Below are 23817 nucleotides of genomic sequence, written 5' to 3'. Positions count from 1 at the left end.
CCGGTTCCCCTGCATCGGCAGGCGGACGCGCAACCACTGCGCCACCAGGGAAGCCCAAGAAATGTAATTTTGTTTAACCTATTTAAAGGTGGGACAACATAATGTAAGATATGTTAATAGGAATATCAAATATGCATGATACCACTTTTAATTTGAGTTACTGTTTAAGAAGACAGTTGTCTAATGATAGGAAGCACTTAAATCAAGTACCTAAAAACCAGGTGGGGAGAATGTGTCACTACAGGCTCCAGGCTCACCTTGTATATTTCCTGCCCCAGCCCTTGAATCAGTCATTTCTCCAAAGAGCCTCGGTTCCTTTATTTGGAGAATGGTATTAGAAACCAAATCTGGGTGCTAGGTGTGCTTTTTGCTGCCAGGGTGTCATTTTTACTGACAGCAAGGATCTGTGTATGGTGTACTAAGCAGTGTATAGACATATACCTGTAATACTTCTTTATGTAATCATCTGTATCTGTGGTAAGCTAAAAGTGAGTTCATATTTCTGTCTCCAAGGCTAATGTGTTACCCCAGGACCATTCTAGCCTTCTCCCTTGCATGTCTATAAATTCATATTCCAACATTGGGAAACTTGGTGCCCACATCTGCGTTCTGTGTACTTAATTATTCAAGTCCAGTGTGTGTACATGTATAGCAGTATCAGAATTTTTAATTCATACCCCCATGGGAAATGCTTTTTATGTGTTAGAACACAGTACTTATGTGCAGTTCCTTTATCTGTGTTCTTATAAACCTCACTTATTTCCAGAATGAGTGAGGTCAGCCTCTCCCTCCATGCCCTCTCCATTCAGTGAGGTTGTTCCATGTGTGTGTAATACCGTTAGACTATCTTGTCACATCTGCTTTCCATCCTGGGATTCCCCCGACCTCCTAAATGATTGTTTAGAATTTGCAAACATTGAAGTTCATGCTTGTGTTGTAAAGATTAATCGGTTTTGACAAGGGCATTATGTCATGTGTCCGCCATTACAGTATCATACAAAATAGTTCATTGACCTGAAAGAACCCCCTGTGCTTCATCTATGGAATCCCCCCCGCACTTCGTCCTAACCCCAGCAATCACTGTCTCTGTGGTTTTGACTTTTCCAGAATGTCATATAATATAATCATTCCGTATGTGGCTTTTTCAGGCTATGTTTTTTCTTTCACTTAGCAAAATATATCTAAGATTCATTTCTGTCTTTTCGTAGCTCAGTAGCTCTTTTCTTTTTATCACTGAATAGTATTGTAAGTCTGGCTGTCTCGCAGTTTATCCTTTCTCCTATTGAAGGACATCTTGGTTGCTTCCAGTTTTGTGCAGTTATAAAGCTGCTCTGAGCATTTGCATGCACGACTTTTTGTGGAAATAAGATTTCTACTCATTTGGGTAAATGCCTAGGGGTGTGATTGCTAGATTGTATGGTTAAGACAACATTTAGCTTTGTATCAATGCAAACTGTTAAACTGTCTTCCAAAGTGGCTGAACCATTTTGCATCCGCATCAGCAGTGAATGAAAGCTCCTGTTGCTGTGTACCCTCATCAGCATTTGGTGGTGTCAGTTTTTTTGGATTTTAGCCATTCTAATAGTTGTACAGTGGTATCTCATTGTTTTAATTTGCAATTCCCTAATGACATAATGTTGAGCATTTTTTCATGTGCTCGTTTGTCACCTGCATATATTCTTTCATGATGTCTTGTTCAGATCATTTTCGATTAAAGAATTTAGTTCTTTTGAGTTTTAAGAGTTCTTTGTATATTTTGGATAAAAGTCTTTCATCAGATATGTATTTTACAAATATTTTCTCCTTGTCTGTGGTTTGTGTTTTCATTCTCCCAGCACTATCTTTCACAGAGCAGAAGTTTTAAATTTTAATAAAGTCCTATTTAATTTTTTCTTTCATGGATTATGCATTTAGTGGTATATCTAAAGACTCATTGTCAAACCCAAGGTTGTATTTCTTCCTTTTTAAATTGGAATATTTTCTTCACTCTTGTAACAATCCAAGAAAAAATTTCTTACGTCCACCTCCTTTCTTTCTTATTTAAACAAATTAATTAATTAATTTTTGGCTATGTTGCGTCTTTGTTGCCACGTGTGGGCTTTCTCTAGTTGGGGCGAGTGGGGGCTACTCTTCGTTGCGGTGTGCGGACTTCTCATTGCAGTGGCGTCTCTTGTTGCAAAGCATTGGCTCTAGAGCGCAGGTCAGTAGTTGTGGCACGTGGGTTCAGTAGTTGTGGCACGCGGGCTCAGTAGTTGTGGCTCACGGGCTCTAGAGCACAGGCTCAGTAGTCGTGGCACACGGGTTTAGTTGCTCTGTGGCATGTGGCATCTTCCTGGACCAGGGATCAAACCTGTGTCCTCTGCATTAGCAGGCAGATTCTTAACCACTGTGCCACCAGGGAAGTCCCTACCTCATTTCTAAGAAAGACTAGGTGGCACAAATCTTTCTGAAATACTCCATGCAAATATCATTTTTATTAAAATATGCTTGCTCTCCCAAGTACTTCTTTTGTTGTTTTCTCATTTTTGTTTCATATTTCAATCTGGTTTTGAATTTCCTTTACCAGTTTATGCTCGGCTGAGTTTTCTACTGCTTTCCAGTTACCTGATTATTTCCTGTCTCCTTTCTGCTATTCCTATTTTTGCTATTTCTTTATGACCAGAATAGTTTATAATAGCAGTGAGTATATTTTGCTTCTGTTCTTTAGGCCTAAAGATATATCTTATATTCTATGTGTTTTTATTCTTAGAAAACAGGGATCATGCATTAAGAAAAAAACCTTAGGTGCCCTATCATGGCCTGTGATTTCTTGTTAAGTGTACAATCTACAGAATTATTTGGTGGAATAATTTCTTATTGTGGAACTTATGCTGGAGTTGTTTTTAACTTTTTTGTTGTGCTCATTAAGTTTAATTGATTTCTTTAGTAGAGGGTTGTTTAGGGAGTGTTAATTTTAAACAAGTCCTTTTAAAGCTACTGGAGGACTTGGTGTCAAGAATAGGTGCTTAAATTGTGGTATTTTTAAGTGGGTTAATATGTGTGTGAGGCTATATTAGCATTTTGTTGTTCATGGTGTTAGAATTGCTAAATATGTTGTACATGTATTATCAGACTTAAATTGTAAGGTCATTAATTATGGATACATTTATCCCAGTCCTCCTAAGACTTTGTTTACTTGTTTACTTTTTGATGTACCTGGTAAGGATCTCATGCTGTGAGATGTAGTTGATTAAAGCAGATGTCCTGGGGAAGGAAGGTAACATTTGCTGGCTGTGTAATTTGTGCTAGGAAAGAAAATGAGAAAAATTGGTAGACAGAAAGGAGGAGGCCATTAGATTTTAAAATAGCCTGGTAGAAATGAATCTGACTTCGGGGGGTGGGGGAAGAAGTAAAAACTGTAAAAAGTTGTGTGTCTCTGGGTGTGTCTGTTCTTGTTGAAGCTTGAGGAAGAGGACCACTGGTAAGAGGCTTTTCATGCCTCAAAGAAAAGCGGTGGTTGTTACCGAACAGTAGATGTGCAAAAACTCTATCCTGGTGGTTGGGTACTTGGTAGTTGTGTGTGTGTGATGAAAAAGGGTGGAGGAGTGTGGTGATAAGTATAGAATATATTTCAGTTGGAGGAGTGTTGTGCTCAGAGGGCGTTGTAGTTGCACAAGATTCTAACCGAAATACTTTAGAGGTTAAGATAGCAGGATAAACAGTGCTCAATCTAATCTAAAGAGAAGAATCCACAGTGGGGGGAGGGATAAATTAGGAGTTTGGGATTAACATACACACACTACTCTGTATAAAACAGAAAATCAAGGGACTTCCCTGGTGGCGCAGTGGTTAGGAATCCGCCTGCCAATGCAGGGGACACGGGTTTGAGCCCTGGTCTGGAAAGATCCCACATGCCGTGGAGCAACTAAGCTCCTGTGCCACAACTACTGAGCCTGCGCTCTAGAGCCCGAGAGCCACAACTGCTGAGCCCGCGAGCCACAACTACTGAGCCCGTGCTCCTAGAGCCCGTGCTCCGCAGCAAGAGAAGCCACCACAGTGAGAAGCTCTCACACTGCAACAAAGAGTAGCACCAGCTCACCGCAACTAGAGAAAGCCCGTGTGCAGCAATGAAGACCCAACACAGCCAAAAAATAAATAAACAAAATAAAATAAAAATTAAAAATAAAAGAGATGATCACTCTTAATTAAAAAAAAATGATAATCAACAAGGACCTATTGTATAGTACAGGGAACTATACTCAATATTATGTAATAACCTATAAGGGAAAAGAATCTGAAAAAGAATATATATATATATATATATATATAACTGAAGTGCTGTGCTGTATACCTGAAACTTACATGATATTGTAAATCAACTGTACTTCAATAAAAAACTTAAAAAAAAAAAGAATCCACAGTTTGAGGAATAGACAAAGAAACAAACCAAAATTAAAACCACAAACATTTGTTTTAATACAGCTTATGTTTTTAAATAAAAATAGGCAGCATATGTTATTCACATACACGCAGATAAATTTCCCTTAGATCCAAGTTTTTAGAGCTACCCCACAATTATTTTAATTTTATTTGAATCTGTAGTTTATAGTAGGGCTTTTCTCTTCATATATATTTTATCTAACTTTTCCTAGACCTTGGATTGTGATATATAATTCCTGCTACGTGACTTTCTAGAAGCTTCTTATTTCAGTGGTCTCGGGCTTCCCAGTTCGTTTCCCACCCCCATCCCCGTATTGACTAGAAACCTGTTCTCAGCTCCGGTTACCCCTGTACCCACTCTTGCTCATGTCATCTGCCTTGTATCAACTACCTGTTCTATCTGGATGTATTTCGACTGCTTCTCCGTCTTTCTTGTCCTCCCACTTCTCATTTCCTTTACAGTACTGAGAACTTTAGTTTGGGTGTCCCATGTTGAGCGTGGTGAAACTGACTTACCGTTTTCCCTGGTTCCTCTTCGGTGGGGAAGGTGTGGTCATAAAGCCTGGCATTGAGAGGCTGGCTGGGCGTGGACGCCGCCAACCTGTGCCGCACTGCACCCCATGGCCCCTCCCCTGCTACCAGGAAACCATGCAGTTTACTCCTTGCTCTTCATACTTCCCTTTTCTCCTTGCCTGCGGATCAGTGTCTGAGCAGTTCTGGTACACCTGAGCTCCTGTAGCCTTCTGTGTATTCCCTGACTTGTTTCAGTATCTGCAAAGATGTTTCGTAAGTTATTACTTCCTGGAAAGTAAAAGAAAAAAACATCACCTGAGGATAAGTATTTCAGTGTCGAATTTTGAAAAGTTGTACTGAAAACCTTTTATGTAGGTAAAAGGATTAAAGTGACTAATGCCCTGGTAATGCGTGAAAGTAAAGGCTGATTGCTTTGAAGCTTAGGATTTCTATTTACTGTGTCGGGAAAGACCAGGCAGTTTGGGCAGGGTCGGGGTAGATTTTGGATATGGTTAAGTTTTAGGTACCTGTTAGGACACTGAGTGGATTTGGTTGCTGTGTGCCAGTAGTCGCCTTTAATCTAGAAGAATCTCTCTCTCTCTTTCATTTTTCATGAAATTGAGTTTTTGAAGAGTTCAGGTGTGTTTCTCATAGAACGTCTCACATTCTGGGTTTGTTTTTTACTAAGGATTTTACAGAAGTTGTTTCTCATGTTATTAGAAGTTTGAAAAGATATTTCTGTCAGGATAAAAACTAAGGGCGAAAATGAGGTTGAAACGAAGTGGAAATGAAGTAGGAGGGGCAGTGGTAAAGTGTACTTTGTTTGGAGGGCGGTGCTGGACACAGTCGTGATATGTAAAATTGTACTGTGTTCCTTATAGCTGTTGTAAAAAAGTTATGCTTCTAAAACCACGAGCAACATTGCATTCTTAGCCTTCTTTAAGCAATCCCGGTTAAAGTTAATGAACTTTATTATTTTTTTTTCTATAGGTTTAAATGTAAGACTGGCTGTTTAGTTCTCCTTCTAAGGTAAGTTTTTTATTTTTATTGTTTTTTCTGAAACAACATTACTATATTAAATTTATTATTCAAGTAGTTTGTCTAGAAAGTAAATTTTAGTTGCTGACATTGTATGCCTAACTAGTTATCGCCTGGGTTTTGTCTGTTTCAGAGGACGTTGTCCCCAGAGGCCTGGTGGTTACTGCACATATAGTGTAAATAGTGTCGTGCCTGGTACTTAGGTGCTGAGGAAGATTGGGAGGCTACGTGACCTTGTGGGAACATTTCTGGTACCTCTCACTAGTCAGAGTTACTCTGGTTTGCCTGAGGATCCTGGAGTGCTGGGTTGAGTGTGTTTTCCTAGGGCTGCTGTAACAAAGTGCTACCAGCTGGGTGACCTGAAAACTACAGAAACTTATTCTCTCCGTGTTCTGGAGCCAGAGGTCATCTGTGCTCCCTCTGAAGGCTCTAGGGGAGAATCCTTCCTTGCCCATTGCAGTTTCTGGCGGTTGCTGGCCTTCCTTGACTTGTAGCTGCTTCACTCCCCATGTCTGCCTCTGTCTGCACGTGGTCTTATTCCCTCTGTGGGCCTCCTCTCCTTGTCTCCAAGGGTTTGGGGCCCACCCTAATCAGTGTGAACTCATCTCAAACTGACTGCATCTGCCAGGACCCTAGCTCCAAGTACAGTCACATTCACAGGTCCTGTGTCAGGACTTAGACATACCTTTTTGGGGAACACAATTCATCCCACAGTAGTTGGGGCTCGACTTGAACTGTAGCAAAATCGAGATGCTGTGATCATTCTGAAGCTTGCATGCTGTGTTTTATGAGGTACTAAAATATTTGGAACTGTAAAAGTGAATCCTAGGGTTCTCAAGCCATTTTAGGGCTATTTCTAGTAGACTTTGCATGGTGTGTGTGTCTGTGTCTGTGTGTGTGTGTGTGTGTGTGTGTGTGTGTGTGTGTGTGTGTGTGTGTGTAAAAAGACTGGTTATTTGCTGGGATTTGTGGGATTCAGGTTAACCAGGATGTGGTTGTCCTGGGGTGGACGTAAGAGGAAACAAAATAAACTAGCAGTTTCTTTTCTCTGTTTGTGTGTATTTTGCCTAAAAATAACAATGCTCCTTTTTAATCAGTTTATATTAGAAAATGAAACATGTATTTGGATAACTTTTTTTTTAAGCTCACTAATGCACTTGATCATTTTAGAAAATAAAGAATACAGGGTCAGTGAATGAAATTCAGGGTCATTGAAATTCAGCCTCAGCTTCAAAGAGGGTTTTTGATAAGGCATACAGTGAACCAGAGCAATGCCTGGCCTTGGTAAGTGCCTTATATGTATTAGTTATTGTTAGTGAGCCTTTCTAAGAAAGTGAAGGAGGTTTGAGGTAGTCATGAAAGGAAGGAAGGTTCTTCTCACCTCTTATTTTTGATAGTCGTACGTCTGGTTGGTTAGCGTATTCACCGTTCCAGTCGTTGGGTTCAGTTTTGGTCATAAACGACTGAAAAATGTAGATTACAGTTAGAATGAGAACGTTTGTAACGCAGGACCATACATACAATATTAGACACATGTTTAATTTCTGGGTTTGAGATTTGAAGGTAATGTTCTTTATTCTATGATGCTTGTGAATGAATATTAAAAATCCAGACTGTGTTAACTTTTTTCTTCATTCTCTTCCTTCATTTAAATAAAAATAGGCGCATTGATCCAACAAGCCACAGAGCCATAATGTGGCAAAGCATCCTTTTTGAGAGGTGAATGTTACGGAATGAAGATGGCTGACAGAGGTGGGAAGGCTGTTCCCGGGCAGGTGTATATTGAAGTGGAATATGATTACGAATACGAAGCGAAGGACAGAAAGGTCGTGATAAAACAAGGGGAGCGATACATCCTGGTGAAGAAGACCAACGATGACTGGTGGCAGGTGAAGCTGGATGAGAGCTCCAGAGCGTTTTATGTGCCTGCCCAGTATGTGAGGGAGGTCGGCCGCAGAGCCCTGATGCCGCCTGTGAAGCAGGTGGCGGGGCTGCCGGATCATTCTGTGAAACCGCTGCAGAGTCTCCACCTTCAGAGGTCGACGGAAAATGTGAACAAATTGCCCGAGCTTTCAAGTTTTGGAAAGCCATCGCCGCCTGTTCAAGGCACAGGTCTTATTCGTGATGCCAATCAGAATTTTGGACCCAGTTATATTCCAGGTCAGACTGTCAACCTCAGCCTGGACCTGACCCATAGTGATGGAAAGTTCAACAGTGACTCACATTCTCCCAAAGTTTCTGGCCAGAATCGGACACGGTCGTTTGGTCACTTTCCTGGTCCGGAGTTCTTGGACGTAGAGAAAGCTGGCTTCTCCCAGGAACAGTCTTGTGATTCAGCAGGAGAAGGCTCGGAACGGATACATCAGGATTCAGAGTCCGGTGATGAGCTTAGCAGCAGCTCCACCGAGCAGATAAGGGTAAGACTGAAAGTGGACGACGGAACACTTGTGCCACCTTCATGACCATTTAATTATAGGTGTTACAATTTTTTAATTTTTTAAAATTTACTTTATTGAAGTATAGTTGATTCACAGTGTTGGGTTAGTTTCTGGTGTGCAGCAAAGTGAGTCAGTCATATATATATATATATATACACACACCTTCTTATACTCTTTTCCACGATGGTTTATTACAGGATATTGACTGTAGGCTCCCAGGGCTCTACAGTAGGACCTTGCTGTTTATCCGTTCTTAATTATAGGTTTTATTTTAATTAAAATCTTTGTAAGACTTAAGAATTGTTTGTTTTGCCTTATGTTTTCAGAGTACATGGGTTTATCCCAACTGAGAGAGACAGAATATGTGAAATAACTTGTGGGATGATGGAGGTTCACTTTAGGGTTTCTCTAGTTCTTCTTGTTCCTTTATAGGACTAGAACTGCCAGAAGTGTGGACACTTTTTTTCCCCCTCTCTATTGATTACCCATTACATGGAAAGGATTTACTTTGTTTATCCAGGGATGATATTTCTTTTACTGGAAAAAGTATGTTTTCTAGCTGCACTCATTTTGATTTGTTTTCACTAAGTCTTCAGGTAATAATGGATATAAGAGGAAAAATGTCACAGGAATATTAACTACTAATACTAACTCTTGTTCTTTGAAACTTGTTTATTAACCTTGAATGTTAAATATATATCAAGAGAGAGAATGCACAAACCTTTACCTCTGCTCATGCACTTTTGTGTCCTAAGTGTCTTGCATTGAATATTAGCCTTGAAAAAATTTTGCATCTATGGTTTGATATCCCCCCCTTACCTAACTTTATTTTGAGATTACTTGGTGTCAGTTTGTCAAGTAAAGTGAAGTAATTTTAAAAGCACATGCGTGAAACTGAAACTTGAATGTGTTTAGAAAAGTTTAATTTTTAGTGAATTTGATAAGTTTTGGGCCTAAAGCTCTGTTGTAAGATTTATTCATCAAATTAAGTCAGTGAGGCTGCTCTTAAGGTGTGGTCCGATTGTAAAGGAACTAGTATGTTCATTTTCTTTTATAGGTTTTAATTTTTCTTGTGACATTTTGAATGGAGATAGGAAAACGGGAAGGTTCTTTAGAAAAACTTCTGATACTTGAGATTGAGGCAGTTACTGTCAGTTTATCATCATTCGTCTTAGTCTTTTCTTCAGTCCTTATGTGATATTTTGATGTAGAATATTTCTTTCGTGTGTCCTGGAATTTTTCTGTATGTGGCTTCCTACGTATTAGTTGGACTTGGGAAAGATGTGTTTTCTCTTCCTTCCGGCCGTCACCACTGTTTCACACTTGAAATTACGCTTTATGTGGAGGTCCACTAGCAGCCCTGTGTTCTCTTCATTGTGCTCGTCTTAAATTCACTACGTGGAAGGTCATGGCTCCTAACCTCTCCCGGACTGTTTGGGAATCCTGTTCGATTTCTCTAGCCAGACCTCGTCCTTGCTCTTCGTGGCAGCTGTTTCAAACCTTTTCCGTTTTATTCAGTTCTCTGATTCACCTGCTTTTTCCCTGCTCTCTTAGCAGATAGTCTTGCCTTCTGTTTCACGGCAGAAGTGAAAACCGTGGGGTGGGAACTGCTTCTGCTTGGGGAGGACATATGCACAGCAGTTAATCGAGCTGTTCCTTAGATTTGAATCCGGGTCCATGTCACTTACCGGCTGAGTGATAAGTGGGGCCAATTACTTAACTCCTCTTGACATGGGGATCACAAGTGGGTTCCTGTATACCTAGCATGCTTACAACTGTGCCTGGCACTTAAGCAAGTAGCGTAGGTATCTACTGCTGCTTAATAAATTACTCCCAGATCTCCTGGCTTAAAACAGTAAACATTTATTATGTCACAGTTTCTGTGGGTCAGTCATTCAGAAGCAGCTTAGTTGGTGGTTTTAAAGTCTTAGGGTCTCTCACGGGGTTGGTTTCTTACGAAGGCTTGGCCGGGGCGGAGCAGCTGCCTCTAGGATGGTTACTCATGTGGTGCTGTTTGGGCCTCTTTGCAGATGCTTGAATGTTGTGACTAGCTTTCCCCGAGACAGAGCCATCCAAGAGGGAACAGGGTGGAAGCTGCATTGTCTTTTATGCCCTGATGTTGGAAGTTGCACCCTGTCACGTCTTAGCGATCACACAGCTCAGCCCTGCTCTGTGTGGAGGTTACAGCACAGAGTGTGAATATCAGGCTACGGGACATTAAGGGTCGCCTTGGGGCTGGCTGTCACGGTACGCGATCAGCACCACAGAGCTGTCATTACTGTTGTTCTCGTCGTTTCTGTTACAGTTGTTCCCACCATGAAACCTACAAGTGCACCAGTGTCATGAGTGATCTCCCCCCATTACAGGCAGTGCAGGCGTGGCATCTTCTATCAATGAGTGGTCTCTTCATATTTGCTTTTCCCTCTTTTTCACAAACCTTTTGCTAAACATTGTGTAGCGTTGTGCTCATATGGCTTTAGACTCATTATTTACCAAGGTTTTTCCTTCAGGATGTACATTTGCTCATGTTTTCCTATTTTAGTAAAGCTCTTCAGCAATACCTTCCCGTCCGAGTATCACCTTATCACACTCTTTACTGGCAACTTCTGGAAAGAGTTGCACGTATTTGCTTCTTTGTGTTTGCTCATTTCCTGCTCATTCCTTAACCTGGGCTCAAATGGCTTCACCACCCCAGCTAAACAGCTTCTGCTAAAAGCTGCCCATGGTTTCATTGTTGATAAATGTACAGACAGTTAAAAAATTTTTATAATCATATCATGATTACAGTGAACAAGATTAATGATCAAAAGGCAACTTAAAATAATGTTTCACTGAGGCATAGCATATAATCACGTGTGTAAATTGTCCTAATCTTAAATGTATGGCTTGATGGATTTGTGCTTACGTAAAGCCATGAGCCCCTTCCCAGTCAGTATCTACACCCTCCCCGCCATGTCTCTGCTATAGGAGATTTTCATTCTTCTGACATGTTAGTACTGATCAGTCTTCTTTAATTAAACTTTCATTTTGAGGTGATTGTAGCTTCATAAGCAGTGGTAGGAAACCATAGTGAGGGGTCCCCTGTGCCCTCTGTCCATTTACCTCCGTTGTAACGTCTTGCCAGACTGGAGTGTAGTTTCACAGTCAGGGTGTTGACATTGGTACAGGAGAGATGCTGGGCGTTTCCATCAACACGAGGACCCCTTATGTTGCCCTCTTAATGGCCACACCCGCTCCCCTCCCACCCCCAACACCGCTTAACTGCTCACCACCACTAATCTGTTCTCCATTTTTATAATATTGTCATTTCAGGAATGTTATATAAATGGACTCACAGCCTATGTAGCTTTTTGGGATTGGCTTTTAAAAAATATTTATTTATTTGGCTGCATCAGGTCTTAGTTATGGCACGCGGGATCTTTGTTGCAGTGTGCGGGCTCTTCTTTGCGGCACGTGGGCTTCTCTCTAGTTGTGGCTCGCAAGCTCAGTAGTTGAGATGCGCGGGCTCTCTAGTTGTGGCGGGTGGGCTTATTAGTTGTGGCGTGCGGGCTTAGTCGCCCTGCAGCATGTGGGATCTTAGTTCCCCAGCCAGGGATTGAACCTGCGTCCCCTGCGTTGGGAGGTGGATTCTTAACCACTGGACCACCGGGGAAGTCCCCGGGATTGGCTTTTATCATTCCACATGATTCTCTGGAGATTGGTCCAGGTTGTCGTGTGTATCCGTGTTTGCTCTTTTTGTTGCTAACTAGTGTTCTATGGCATGGATGTACCGTACTTAACAATAATTCACCCATTGAAGAATGTCTGAGTTTCCAGTTTTTGGCTATTGCAAACAAAGCTGCTACGTATAAACATTTCTGCACAGGTTTTTGTGTGAACGTACCTTTTTTATTTCTTTGGCATAAATGCCCGTGTGTATAATTGCTGTTTAACTTTTCAAGAAAATTAAACAGCAACTATATCGCAGTTGCACGTTTAATTTTTCAAGAAACTGCCAAGCTGTTTTCTAGAGTGGCTGTACATTTTACATTTATATCAGCAGTGCTTGCGATCCAGCTTCTCTGCGTGCTCAACAGCATTTGGTGGTGTCACTTTTTTATTTTAGCCATTCTGCTAGGTGTGTAGTAATTGCTCCTGATGTTAATTTCCATTTCCCTAATGGCTAATGATGTTGAACATCTTTTATGTGCTTATTTGCCATCAATAGTTCCTTCTCATTGAAATGTCTCTTCAAGGCTTTTGCCCATTTTTTTTTTTTGCGGTACGCGGGCCTCTCACCGTTGTGGCCTCTCCCATTGCGGAGCACAGGCTTCGGACGCGCAGGCTCAGCGGCCATGGCTCACGGGCCCAGCCGCTCTGCCGCATGTGGGATCTTCCCGGACCGGGGCACGAACCCGTGTCCCCTGCATCGGCAGGCGGACTCTCAACCACTGTGCCACCAGGGAAGCCCTGCCCATTTTTAATTAGACTTTTGTACTGTTGAGTTTGGAGAGTTTTTAAATTTTTTTATTTTATTTTTTTACTATTTATTTTATTTTTTTAATCTTCATTGGAGTGTAATTGCTTTACAATGTTGTGTTAGTTTCTGCTGTACAACAGAGTGAATCAGTTATACATATACACGTGTCCCCATATCCCCTCCCTCTTGCGTCTCCCTCCCACCCTCCCTATCCCATCCCTCTAGGTGGTCACAAAGCATCAAGCTGATTAGAGTCTTTTTTTAGTATAGTCTAGATACTAGTCATTTGTCAGATATATAATTTGCAAATATTTTCTCCCAATGTCTTTTTGTCCTCTTAACAGTGTCTTTTGCAGAGCAAAAGTTTTTAATTTTGATAAAGTCCAATTTATTAATTTTCCCTTTTATGGATCAGGCTTTTGTGTCAAGTCTAAGAACTTGCTATATAGCTCTATTAGTCAGGGTTCTCCAGGGAAACAAGCAATAAGGCGTGTGTGTGTGTGTTTGTGTATGGAGAGAGATTTATTTTAAGGAATTGGCTTATGTGATTATACAAGTTGGCAAGTCCAACACCTGCAGGGTGGGATGGTAGGCCGGAGACCCAGGGGAGAGACACTGTTGAAGTTCAGATCCGAAGTTTGTCTGCTGGCAGAATTTATTCTTGCATGGGAGGTCAGTCTTCTGTTGTCTGTGGGCCTTCAACTGACTGGATGAGGCCATCCACTCTATTGGGGGTGGGGGGCAACCTGATTTATTCAAAGGCCACCAATTTAAATGTGAATAGCGTCCAAAACAGCCTCACAGAAACATCTAGAATAATGCTTCACCAAATATCTGGCCCAGCTGAGTTGACACACAAAATTAACCATCACAGTAGGTTTAGATTCTAAATATTTCCCTCAAGTTTTTTTCCCCCTAAAAGTTTATAGTTTTACATTTGAATCTGTTATCCATTTAAAAAAAAAATAATAAATTTATTTATTTTTAGCTGTGTTGGGTTTTTGGTTTTGCGCATGGGCTTTCTCTAGTTGAGGTGAGCGGGGGCTACTCTTTGCTGCAGTACGCGGGCTTCTCATAGCAATGGCTTCTCTGTTGTGGCGCATGGGCTCTAGGCACGCGGGCTTCGGTAGTTGTGGCGCACGGGCTTCAGTAGTCGTGGCGCACAGGCTTTGGTAGTTGCGGTGCACAGGCTTCAGTAGTTGTGGCACGCGGGCTCAGTAGTTGTGGCGCATGGGCTTAGTTGCTCCACGGCACGTGGCATCTTCCCAGACCAGGGCTTGAACCCGTGTCCCCTGCCTTGGCAGGTGGATTTTTAACCACTGTGCCACCAGGGAAGTCCCTGTGATCCCTTTTGAGTTTAATTTTTGTATGAGGTTAAATCAAGGTTCATGTTTTTTGGCCCATGGGTATCTGATTACTACAGTACTGTTTGTTGAAAAGCTATCTTTCCTCCAATAAATTCCTTTTACACTTTTGTCAAAAATCAACTGGCCACACTTGTATGGGTCTGTTTCTGGGCCGTCTCTTCTGTCTCACTCACAGACATGTATGTCCCTCCTCTAATACCACACAGGCTTGATTACTTAATAGTCTTGAAATTGAGTAGACTGATTCCTCCTACTTTCTTCTTTTTCCAAGATATTTTTGCTATTGAGGGCCGAAGAGGGGAAGAAGGTCTTTGCAGATATGATTAAGGTAAGGATTTTGAGATGAGGACATTATCCTGGACCCTGCATGCAACCACAGATGTCCATAGAGAGGCAGAGGGGCACCACACAGAGGGAAGGTGTGAAGATGGAGCAGAGGGAGGTCTGAAGATGCCAGCTGGGATTCTAGTAGGGATCATCTGTAGGGTGATTTGGGGAGTAATGCCATCTTAACAGTATTAACATTTCTTGCAGGCAGGTCTGGTAGTGCTGAATTCTCTCAGTTTTGTTTGTTCAGGAAAGTGCTTCACTTTGATGCATGATTTCTTTAGATACAGAGTTCTTGTTGGTGATTTTTTTCTTTCAACACTTGAAATAGTTTACCCACTCTCTTTTTGTTTGCATGGTCTCCAGTGAGAAGTATGCTGTAACTCTTGTTCTTCAGTAGTTCAGTGTTTTTGCCTCTGGCTTCTTTGAAGATTTTCTCTTCATCTTTGGTTTTCTGCAGTTTGTGTGCGTTTTTTTGTATTTTGGTATTTGTGTAAGTTTTTGGTATTCATCCTGCTTTCAGTTTGGGAAATTTCTGTTGACGTAGCTTCAAGCTCATTGATTCTTTTCCCAGCCGTGTCCAGTCTACTGATCATCACATCAAAGGCATTTTCTCTTTTCTGTTACAGTGTTTTAATTTCTTTTTGATTCTGTCTTAGATTTTCCATCCCTCTGCTTGCATTACTCATTTGTTCTTGTATGTTGCCTACTTTTTCCTTTACAGCCCTTAAAATATTAATAGTAGTTATTTTAAATTCCGCCTGATAATTCCAACATCTGTGCCATATCTGAATTTGATGCTACCTTTATCTCTTTAGATGGTTTTTTCTTGCCTTTTGCCATGCTTCATAGTTTTTGTTGAGAGCCAGACATGTTTTATTGGCTAATAGGAATGGAAGTAAATAGGCCTCTAGTGTGCAGTGTTATGTTCAACGGGCTAGAAATTGGACTGTGTTTAAGGTTTGATGTAGTTGTAGGTACCAGACAGAGGATTTAACTTCTTCAAGTACCCATGTTTGTGGCCTTCTCCAAGAGTTCCTCATTAGTGCCTGGCTCCCCAGTACATCTCCCTGCTGCCTTCCTGGCCGGGGCGGGGGGCGGTGGCAGTTCCTCGTTCCTTAGCCCACATGCCCTCCACCGACTTGCTGGTCAGAGGATGGCCTCCTTGCTGCTCGGCGGTGGTGCAGGTTCTGAGTCTCCAGTAAGCGCCCTCTGTGTGTATGTACATAGGTGGGGGGGGTCTTGTGACCCTCTGGCAGTGACTGCCCTCGTTGCTGCCTCTGCCTCCTCTGACACCACCCTGGTGGGGGTTTGGGGTGCCTGTTACAGCTCTGCTTGACGCTGCTGGTGGTCTGTGGGTGGAATCGGTGGTTTGTTCTGTGGCATTTGGCTGGACTAGAGCAGTAATATCGAAAACCTTTCAGTCTTGCTGGTCTTCCCCTTTTCTGGTTCTTCTGCTAGACGTAGAGCAGGGATTGGGGATTTGTTGGGGCTTTTTTGGTCTGTGTCTGTTGGTGTTTCTGGGTTGCTGACTTCCCTCTTTTTTTTTTTTAATATTTATTATATTTTGGCTGTGCCTGTTTTTAGTTGCGGTGTGTGGACTTCTTAGTTGTGGCGTGCAGTCTTCTTAGTTGCGGCATGCAGACTCTTAGTTGCGGCATGTGGACTCTTAGTTGCAGCATGCATGTGGGATCTAGTTCCCCGACCAGGGATCGAACCTGGGCCTCCTGCATTGGGAGTGCAGAGTCTTACCCACTGGACCACCAGGGAAGTCCCTGACTTCCCTCTTCAAACCTGAGGTGTATGAAGCCACAAGTAAACCCAGGGAACTCAGCAGCATGTTGTTCATTGGGTCCTGAGGTCACAGTTGGTTTACCTTCTCTCTGCCTTTCAGAGTTGTCTTCTGTTTGTTTTATATATTATGTTTTTATTTATACCTAGTGTGAGGAATAGGGTAAAGTACATTTCCTTCTTTTTCCCAGAACTGGAAGTGATTGGTAAGTTTTTAATGGTAGCTTTTAAGTACTCATTGTCTTGACCTCTTAACAGTCTTGGTTAGAGGATGGCCTCTTTGCCACTTGGCAGTGGTGAAAGTTCTCTGGGGGAGCCTCTCATCACAAGCTTCCATCATGCCCTGTCCTTTTCCTTTGCTGTACTCATCACACTTATGATTGTTTTCTTTCTTCTTACTAGTCAGTCTGTGGTCTCCAAGGCCAAGCTATCTACCATGTCTTGACTCTCTCTGTCCGTCCGGTGCCTAGCATAGTACCCTGGTACGTAGTAGATGTGCTAAATGCTTCTGTAGTGATGACCAGTGTTTAGCCACAAATACATGGAAGGGGAGACCTAGATTAATGTCCCATCAAAGATGCATGTTTCTGCTTGAAAAACAGCCATCCAGCCGTGCTATGACCTTTGACACAGCATAGGCTTTATGAAGAATGTTATTAGAGAGGTGAAGTTGGGGGTAGAAAACTGTAATGCAATAGAGAGATTCCAAAATTTGAGCAAAAAAAAAATCATAATATTCAGTCTCCCCCACCCCCCCCTTAAATTGGATACATCATATGCAGGGTCTTCATCAGATCAAGTTTTTAGGTCATTTCAAAGTTTATACTAATGGTTGATATGAAGATGAAACTGAAAAATCAGTGTTAGTTCCGAGCTCCAAACCTTAGAACAGCCTTAAAAATCATATGCTTTGCTCCTCGTGCCCTATTTTTCTCTCATGATCTCATTAATATTCCTTTAATACGTGTGTCTTACCAGCCTTGAGTATCAAGTTTCCCGGCTCCCTGTAGTTAGAAAGTGAGGTCTAGAGCTGGAAAAGTCGAGACGGTAGACCTTCGTCTGTGAGGCTGACAGGGTGCCGGAAGAAGTGATGACTTTAGGAGGAAGGCCAAAATACTGTAATGCTGAGAGTCGTGTTATTTTAAAAATACAATATGAATGTTTATGATGACTATGAATCTAGAAATGTTTATGTTCTATACTAGCTTTTTTATATTGGCAGATATATTTATAGAAAGAGTTTCTTCACTGACAGCGCTCAACTAATGTATTTCTGGCGTTTGAAATCTAATATGAAATTCATCTGGAAAATTTTATATGTGGAAGAGTTCATCAACATTTCTAGGTGTTATCATAGTACACTAGGTCCACAAAGTCAACTCTGTAAGTTTTTATAGATTCACGCTTTGTTTCTAATTGAAAAATATTTAAATATTTCTTTTTAGTCTTTATTCCCATATTATGTGGACTGTTAATACAGATGTTTATTGTATTTAAAAATACAGATTTTAATTATACAATCATACCTATATCTGTGAATTTACAAAGTAAGAATCATACTGTATGTGCAGTTTCACCATACGGAGTATTTTCAGAATATCTATTATGCAAATAGAATATTTATGAAACAAAGAAGAATGCTGAGAGATGTAATTTTTCAGGCTAATTGGATTTTCTGGTTAATTCAGGATTAGGTATAAAAGGTTTCAGTGTTTGTTAGAGATTTTCCTAAATCTGTTTCCACAAAGATGGTGCTGAATCTAAACACAGACATAAATTAGCTTTGTATAGCGACAGCTGATAATGTCCCCTTTCGTCCAAGTCCTTGCTCGCTGTTGGTAGACCCTTTTGTGAAGTCCTCCCCTGCCCTGCTGCTGGAACGCGTGGAGTCATTACTTAAGCTTCCTTAAAATTCTCTGAAATGCTGCTTTGCTACCTGCTCAGACTCACCGCAACTTCCTGTTTAATTTCTTTATTGCTTAGAGCAGCTCCCAAATTAGGAATTTTAGGAGATTTGGGTGCTGATGGCTTATGCTATATAATGGCTTGAATAAGTTTTAGTGAATTTGTCTGAAAACCTAATCTTCAGCATTTATATCATGATTTTCTTTGGTAAAGTATGGATGAAGTTCAGTGTCTTACTTCAAAGCAGTTGGACTTGTCTCTTGAGTACTGGTATTGTTTATTTTACTTTTTTGTTGTTGTTGTCTTTTGTGATTTGCTCTCAAATTATGTCTCTCTCTCTTTTTTTAAAAATAAATTTATTTTTTTGTTTATATTTATTTTTGGCTGCGTTGGGTCTTCGTTGCTGCGCCCGGGCATTCTCTAGTTGCCGCGAGCGGGGGCTACTCTTCCTTGCGGTGCGCGGGCTTCTCACTGCCGTGGCTTCTCTTGTTGCAGAACACGGGCTCTAGGTGCACGGGCTTCAGTAGTTGTGGCACAGGGCCCAGTAGTTGTGGCACTCAGGCTCAGTAGTTGTGGCTCGCGGGCTCTAGAGCGCAGGCTCAGTAGTTGTGGCGCGCAGGCTTAGTTGCTCCGCGGCATGTGGGATCTTCCCAGACCAGGGCTCAAACCCGTGTCCCCTGCATTGGCAGGCGGATTCCTAACCACTGCGCTACCAGGGAAGCCCTATTTTACTTTTTAAATTTAGGGCAATGTGGTGTCTGAACTTGAGTTAGGACAGATGTGGCTTTTAAGATTTGGGATCTGCTGCTGTGTAGCTGTATGTCCGTGGGCAAGTCCCCTAATTGCTGAGCCTCAGTTTTCTTACCTCTAAAAATGAACTGAGAATTGTTGTTATATTTAATGAAATACTGTGTGTGGAACTCCTTGTGTATCTGGCACAAGGGCAGCCCCAAGCACGATACTAGTTCTATTCTCTCCAAGTCTTATAGTTGCCGGCGGTCTTAGAGATTAGAATATGCCCAGGCACAGTATGTTTAAGGTTTCACTGCTCTTTCAGAACGCTTAGTTTTCTAAAACTTGATGTTTTAAGTTTATATATATATTAAAAATCACTAAAATCTTTCTTAGACCTTGACTCATAGGAGATGAACATTTTAAGTGGTTCCTGGATTTTTAAACAATTTTCAAAATTATTTTTAAATGTTTTTATAAAGTAGAAAGCTGTACCTTTACTTATTTGAGCGTGAAGGTGAACTTTGTATTCCTTTTGATAATAATTATTAGTAGAATTGGTGGTATATTTTTTTGCACAGAAACTGCAGTGATTAATGTCTCTACCTAACTTCAGAAAGGCGATCTCCTGGGTGGCAGATCGACTTAACCGAAGCAGCTGGCAGGTATATTGAGTGGCTTTGCTTTAGAAGGCTGGCCAGCCTAATTACTGTCAGGTTCTGGATTTTCTGTGTCCCCCTGCCCAGAATGCATAATCTAGTATTAACAGTACTTGACTCTTGAAAAACTAGTTAAAACAGTTGACTCTTTTGAGACAACCAAGATAGGTGTATCTGGTGACTTAATCGTTAGAAAGTAAAAGCGAAAAAGCTGGTAAGCTGGAACTGACATTTCATTTAAATAACTAAAATAAATAATAAATAAAAGACTCAATATAAGAATAGATGTACATGAAATCGAACATATTTATAGTAAGCCCTTAATAATCTCTGCCTGTGTTGAGCAGGAAATGTATTAATGTGAAATCTGTAGGTGGAATAATAAAATAGTTTTTCTCTCTCCCCTCGTTAATCTTTTTCGTATTCTTTAAACTTACCTTAGCAAGTAGTAATTGATCGGCATTTTAGTTCCATTCCAATTCTTGGACTGTCCTTTGCTTGAGCATATAAAGTACTAAAGGGGTGGTGGGAAGTAAAGAAAAGGGTTCTGATGATCTGCAGAAACGGTCATCATCGCCACAGATGGAGAGTTGTTTGTATTAAGATGGAATCTTATTTCAGTAATATTTTAATTCGTGACATCCCTGGGAGTGACGAGATCAGTAGTGCTTTTTTGGGTGGTTTTGTTAGTTTGACTTTTTCCTTTATAATCAGCTGTAAATAAAGACAGCCGTATTTAGGCAAACTTAGGAAGTTTTTCGACTACAGTGTCCTTTAGCTTTCCTTTGTATTTTCCTCCTCTGAATAGCATTTGGGAAACTCTATCTTCTGTTTCTGCTTTCTAGGATCATCTTCTTGTCAAATCTTTCTACTAAATCAAAACAGGAAAGAATAAAAGTTTTTTTGATTTTATTTGATTGACTATGTACATATTTATAAAGTCACAGGATTTATATGAAAAATGCAATCAGAATTTGGTGAAAAATGCAAACTCCTCTCTCAAGAAATGCACATTTACATCACATGTTGCTCTAATTTCAAGGTTTCCGGAAACCCAGATTCTTAAAGTGAAAGTTCTGGGCAGAGTAATTATGGAGTGAAAATTGATAAATCCTCTTTAAGGAAATTTAGGCATAAATGTCTAATTAGATGGAAATTTGGGAGAGGAGCTAGATCTGCCTGAAGTTACATTTGGGTCAAACCTGAAGGCAAAGTTACTGGAGATCTCTGAGGATGACTGCTCTTACTTACTCTCTTTGGCACGCCTTCTGTTCTCCATGAGAAGAACACCTTGTTCTAACTGCTGGGGGTCTTTTCTCAGAAACTCTTGATATTAGAAAGTAAATGCTTTATCATCTATCTTTAACTTCCTTCTGGAATAAAGAGCCTGCTTTAATTTAGCATCGATCTGTTTGTCAGGCTCCTTCCTCTTTGGTGGGTTGTGACCTTTCCGAGGATCTAGTGAAAGCCGTAGACCATCTTTTCAAGAAAATGCCTGCATGTGTATCCATGCATGTGGTACCACTGGGACCACAGTCCGCATAAAACTCTTTACATCCGCCTCCCTTTCACCTTTTTCCTGACCCTTTTCTCACCTTTTCCTTTTCTAAGACGAGTTGGTCTCTTCTTTACCTTTCTTATAAACTTTACCTGTCCTTCTGCCTCATGATCCGAGATGCACGTGGCTTTGTTTTACCCTTTTCTGCTTTCATTCCTGTCTGTTAGTCAGAACTTAGTGGTAGAAACCCAACTGTGCCTAGTTTAGGCAAAAGGGAATTTACTGGCTCATGTAACCAAACTAGAGGAAGGGTTTATTCATGCAGGCGTTAGGGGTGGTTGGAACTAAGGCCTTCTCACTGTCAGGATTCCTTTTGTCCTTTCTCTCTTATCTCCGATTCCCCTTCCATGACTCTGTCATTCTTCCAAACAGACTTCTTCCACATGGCTGTAGACAAGTTGCTGGCAAGTGCTAGGGTCACATCCTTAGTTCTTCTATTAGAGCATCTATTTAGAGCCCCTGTTTTTCCTCGCTTAGTTCTAATTCAGAAAATCTTGGAGAAAGCATTGGCTTGGCTCGGGTTATGCTTATGCCCATGACCAGGGGCATGGTTGGACCATACCCAAACCGCGTAGTTGGAATTTGAGTAGAAGCATTCCCCCACCGAAGTAGCAGACGTGCTGTTCCCAGAATAAGGGAGAGGTGCCAGGCAGGCAGATAATAGTTGTCGACCGTATCTTCTTCTTCTGAGGTCTTCCCACTTCACACCCATTCTGTGCCAGGTCAGTTATCAAGTGCCGTGAAGGCCAGGGGAAGAGCTGGCCAGGACAGGGTTATCAGCCTGATTCTAGTTCAGCGTAGGAAGAGCAAAGTAATAGTCCCTTTTTGCATGTCCTACTCTCTTCAGGTTGTCGTCTTTAAAGCTAAAGATTGTGTCCTACCCATTTCTGCCAGCAAACTTCTGACAACAAATAATAAAGAATCTGTATAGTGAAGGCAATACTGATTTTAAAAAAAGCAACTTAATATGCTTAACATGATACGTCTACAGTTGATAAGAGGTGAACTTGTGATGGTTAATTTTAGGTGTCAGCTTGGCTGGACCGTGGTGTCCAGATACTTGGTCAAACATTATACTGGATGTTTCTGTGAAGGTGTTTTTTGGATGAGATTAACATGTAAATCGGCGGACTTTGAGTAAAGCATGTTGTCCTCCATTATGTGGGTGGGCCTCATCCAATCCGTTGAAGGCCTGAATAGAACAGAGAGTAGAGCCTCCCCCTGGTAAGAAGGAATTCTGTCACCAGACCGCCCTTGAACTTGAACTGCTGTGTTTCCCTTGGTCTCCAGCCTGCTAGACTGCTCTGTAGATTTTGGACTTGCCAAGCCTTCACCATTGCATGAGCCAATTCCTTAAAATAAATCTTTTTCTCTATCTATCTGTGTATCTGTCTGTCTGTCTGCCTGTCTATACACATCTTCTTGTACCTGTTTCTCTGGAGAACCCTAACATACAGGTTACAGCCGCTGACTGCTCCACGCTTTATCCTCACAGTTAGATCCAGAAGAAAGACCTGAAGTTCGTATGTGAAACCCTTTGCAGGGGCGGCTCACCTTAGCTTAATTGAGTCTCGTGCCCGTCTCTGGACCAGTTCCTCTGTAGGTAGGTTGAGCACTCTGATGCGTCAGCACTGTGTTTATTGCCGGCCCAACGCCAAGAAGGCTTGGGATGTGCAGGGTAGTCTGACCGGCAATACCATCCGAATCACATCATGCGGGGCGGGGCAGATAACCGAAGAAAGGGCAGTGGTGGTGCGTGTACCTGAAAAGAGGGCCTGCTAGGCAGTCAGAACGATACATGTTCACACGGCACAATTGTGGCTGCACATTGGAATATATCTACCTTTTGGAATATGGGGTGAGTGTATTCTTTATGTTTTAGAATTCTTGGAGACTGTGTAACATCAACTGCATATAAACTTCTTCACTGCTGTAGACCAGTTCTGATGGACTTTAATGCATGAATTTTCCAGTTTGTGATTTTAAGTCTCAGACATGTTTAAAGATTAAAGTCACAGTGTCAGTTGACTTGGGATACCGGAAATTTCTCTCTCTGTCTCTTTAGATGTATGTATGCATATATGTATGTATGTGCATTTGTATGTATGCGTGTGTATGTGTGTAAGTATGAGTGTATGTATCTGCGCATATGTGTGTACACATGTATGTGTGCGTGAATGTGTGTATGTGTGGGTATGTGTATGCACGTGCGTTTGTGCGTATGTACATGTATGTACGTATGTGTGCATGTGTCTGTGTTCGCATGCATGTGTGCACATGTATGTGTATATGTATGTGTGTATGTGTGTGTGTATGTATACACACATACATCATTTTAGTATGATTGTCATAGAGTAGCAGTAGGAAACGATGGTTGGAAAGATGACATAATTTTAAGAGTCATTTAAAAATGTGTTCATTAGGGGCTTCCCTGGTGGCGCGGTGGTTGCGCGTCCGCCTGCCGATGCAGGGGAGCCGGGTTCGTGCCCCGGTCTGGGAGGATCCCGTGTGCCGCGGAGCGGCTGGGCCCGTGGGCCGTGGCCTCTGGGCCTGCGCGTTTGGAGCCTGTGCTCCGCAGCGGGAGAGGCCGCAGCAGAGGGAGGCCCGCATA

The 23817-nt window shown here is 41.7% G+C and overlaps 1 protein-coding gene across 14 annotated transcripts in view; it reads left to right on the top strand.

Annotated features, from left to right (window-relative positions):
- Positions 1–23817, top strand: part of ARHGAP12 (Rho GTPase activating protein 12) — a 120982-nt gene that overhangs the window by 10506 nt on the left and 86659 nt on the right. For 7 of the 14 annotated variants that reach the window (XM_028496497.2, XM_028496493.2, XM_028496494.2 and 4 more), the window contains exons 2-4: positions 5923–5961; positions 6104–6221; positions 7633–8387. In XM_028496497.2, coding sequence (XP_028352298.1) covers positions 7704–8387 — 684 coding nt within the window. In that variant the 5' untranslated portion in view covers positions 5923–5961; positions 6104–6221; positions 7633–7703. Of the gene's footprint in view, positions 1–5922; positions 5962–6103; positions 6222–6667; positions 6763–7632; positions 8388–14505; positions 14563–23817 lie in introns of those variants that run through there. The other 7 variants (XM_055087724.1, XM_055087722.1, XM_055087719.1 and 4 more) reach the window with 3 other exon arrangements.

Source organism: Physeter macrocephalus, chromosome 11 (genome assembly GCF_002837175.3).
Source record: "Physeter macrocephalus isolate SW-GA chromosome 11, ASM283717v5, whole genome shotgun sequence".
Taxonomy (NCBI): Eukaryota; Metazoa; Chordata; class Mammalia; order Artiodactyla; family Physeteridae; genus Physeter; species Physeter macrocephalus.
The sequence above is the reverse complement of the archived record's forward strand: the minus strand, read 5'-3'. Positions and strand labels throughout refer to the sequence as shown.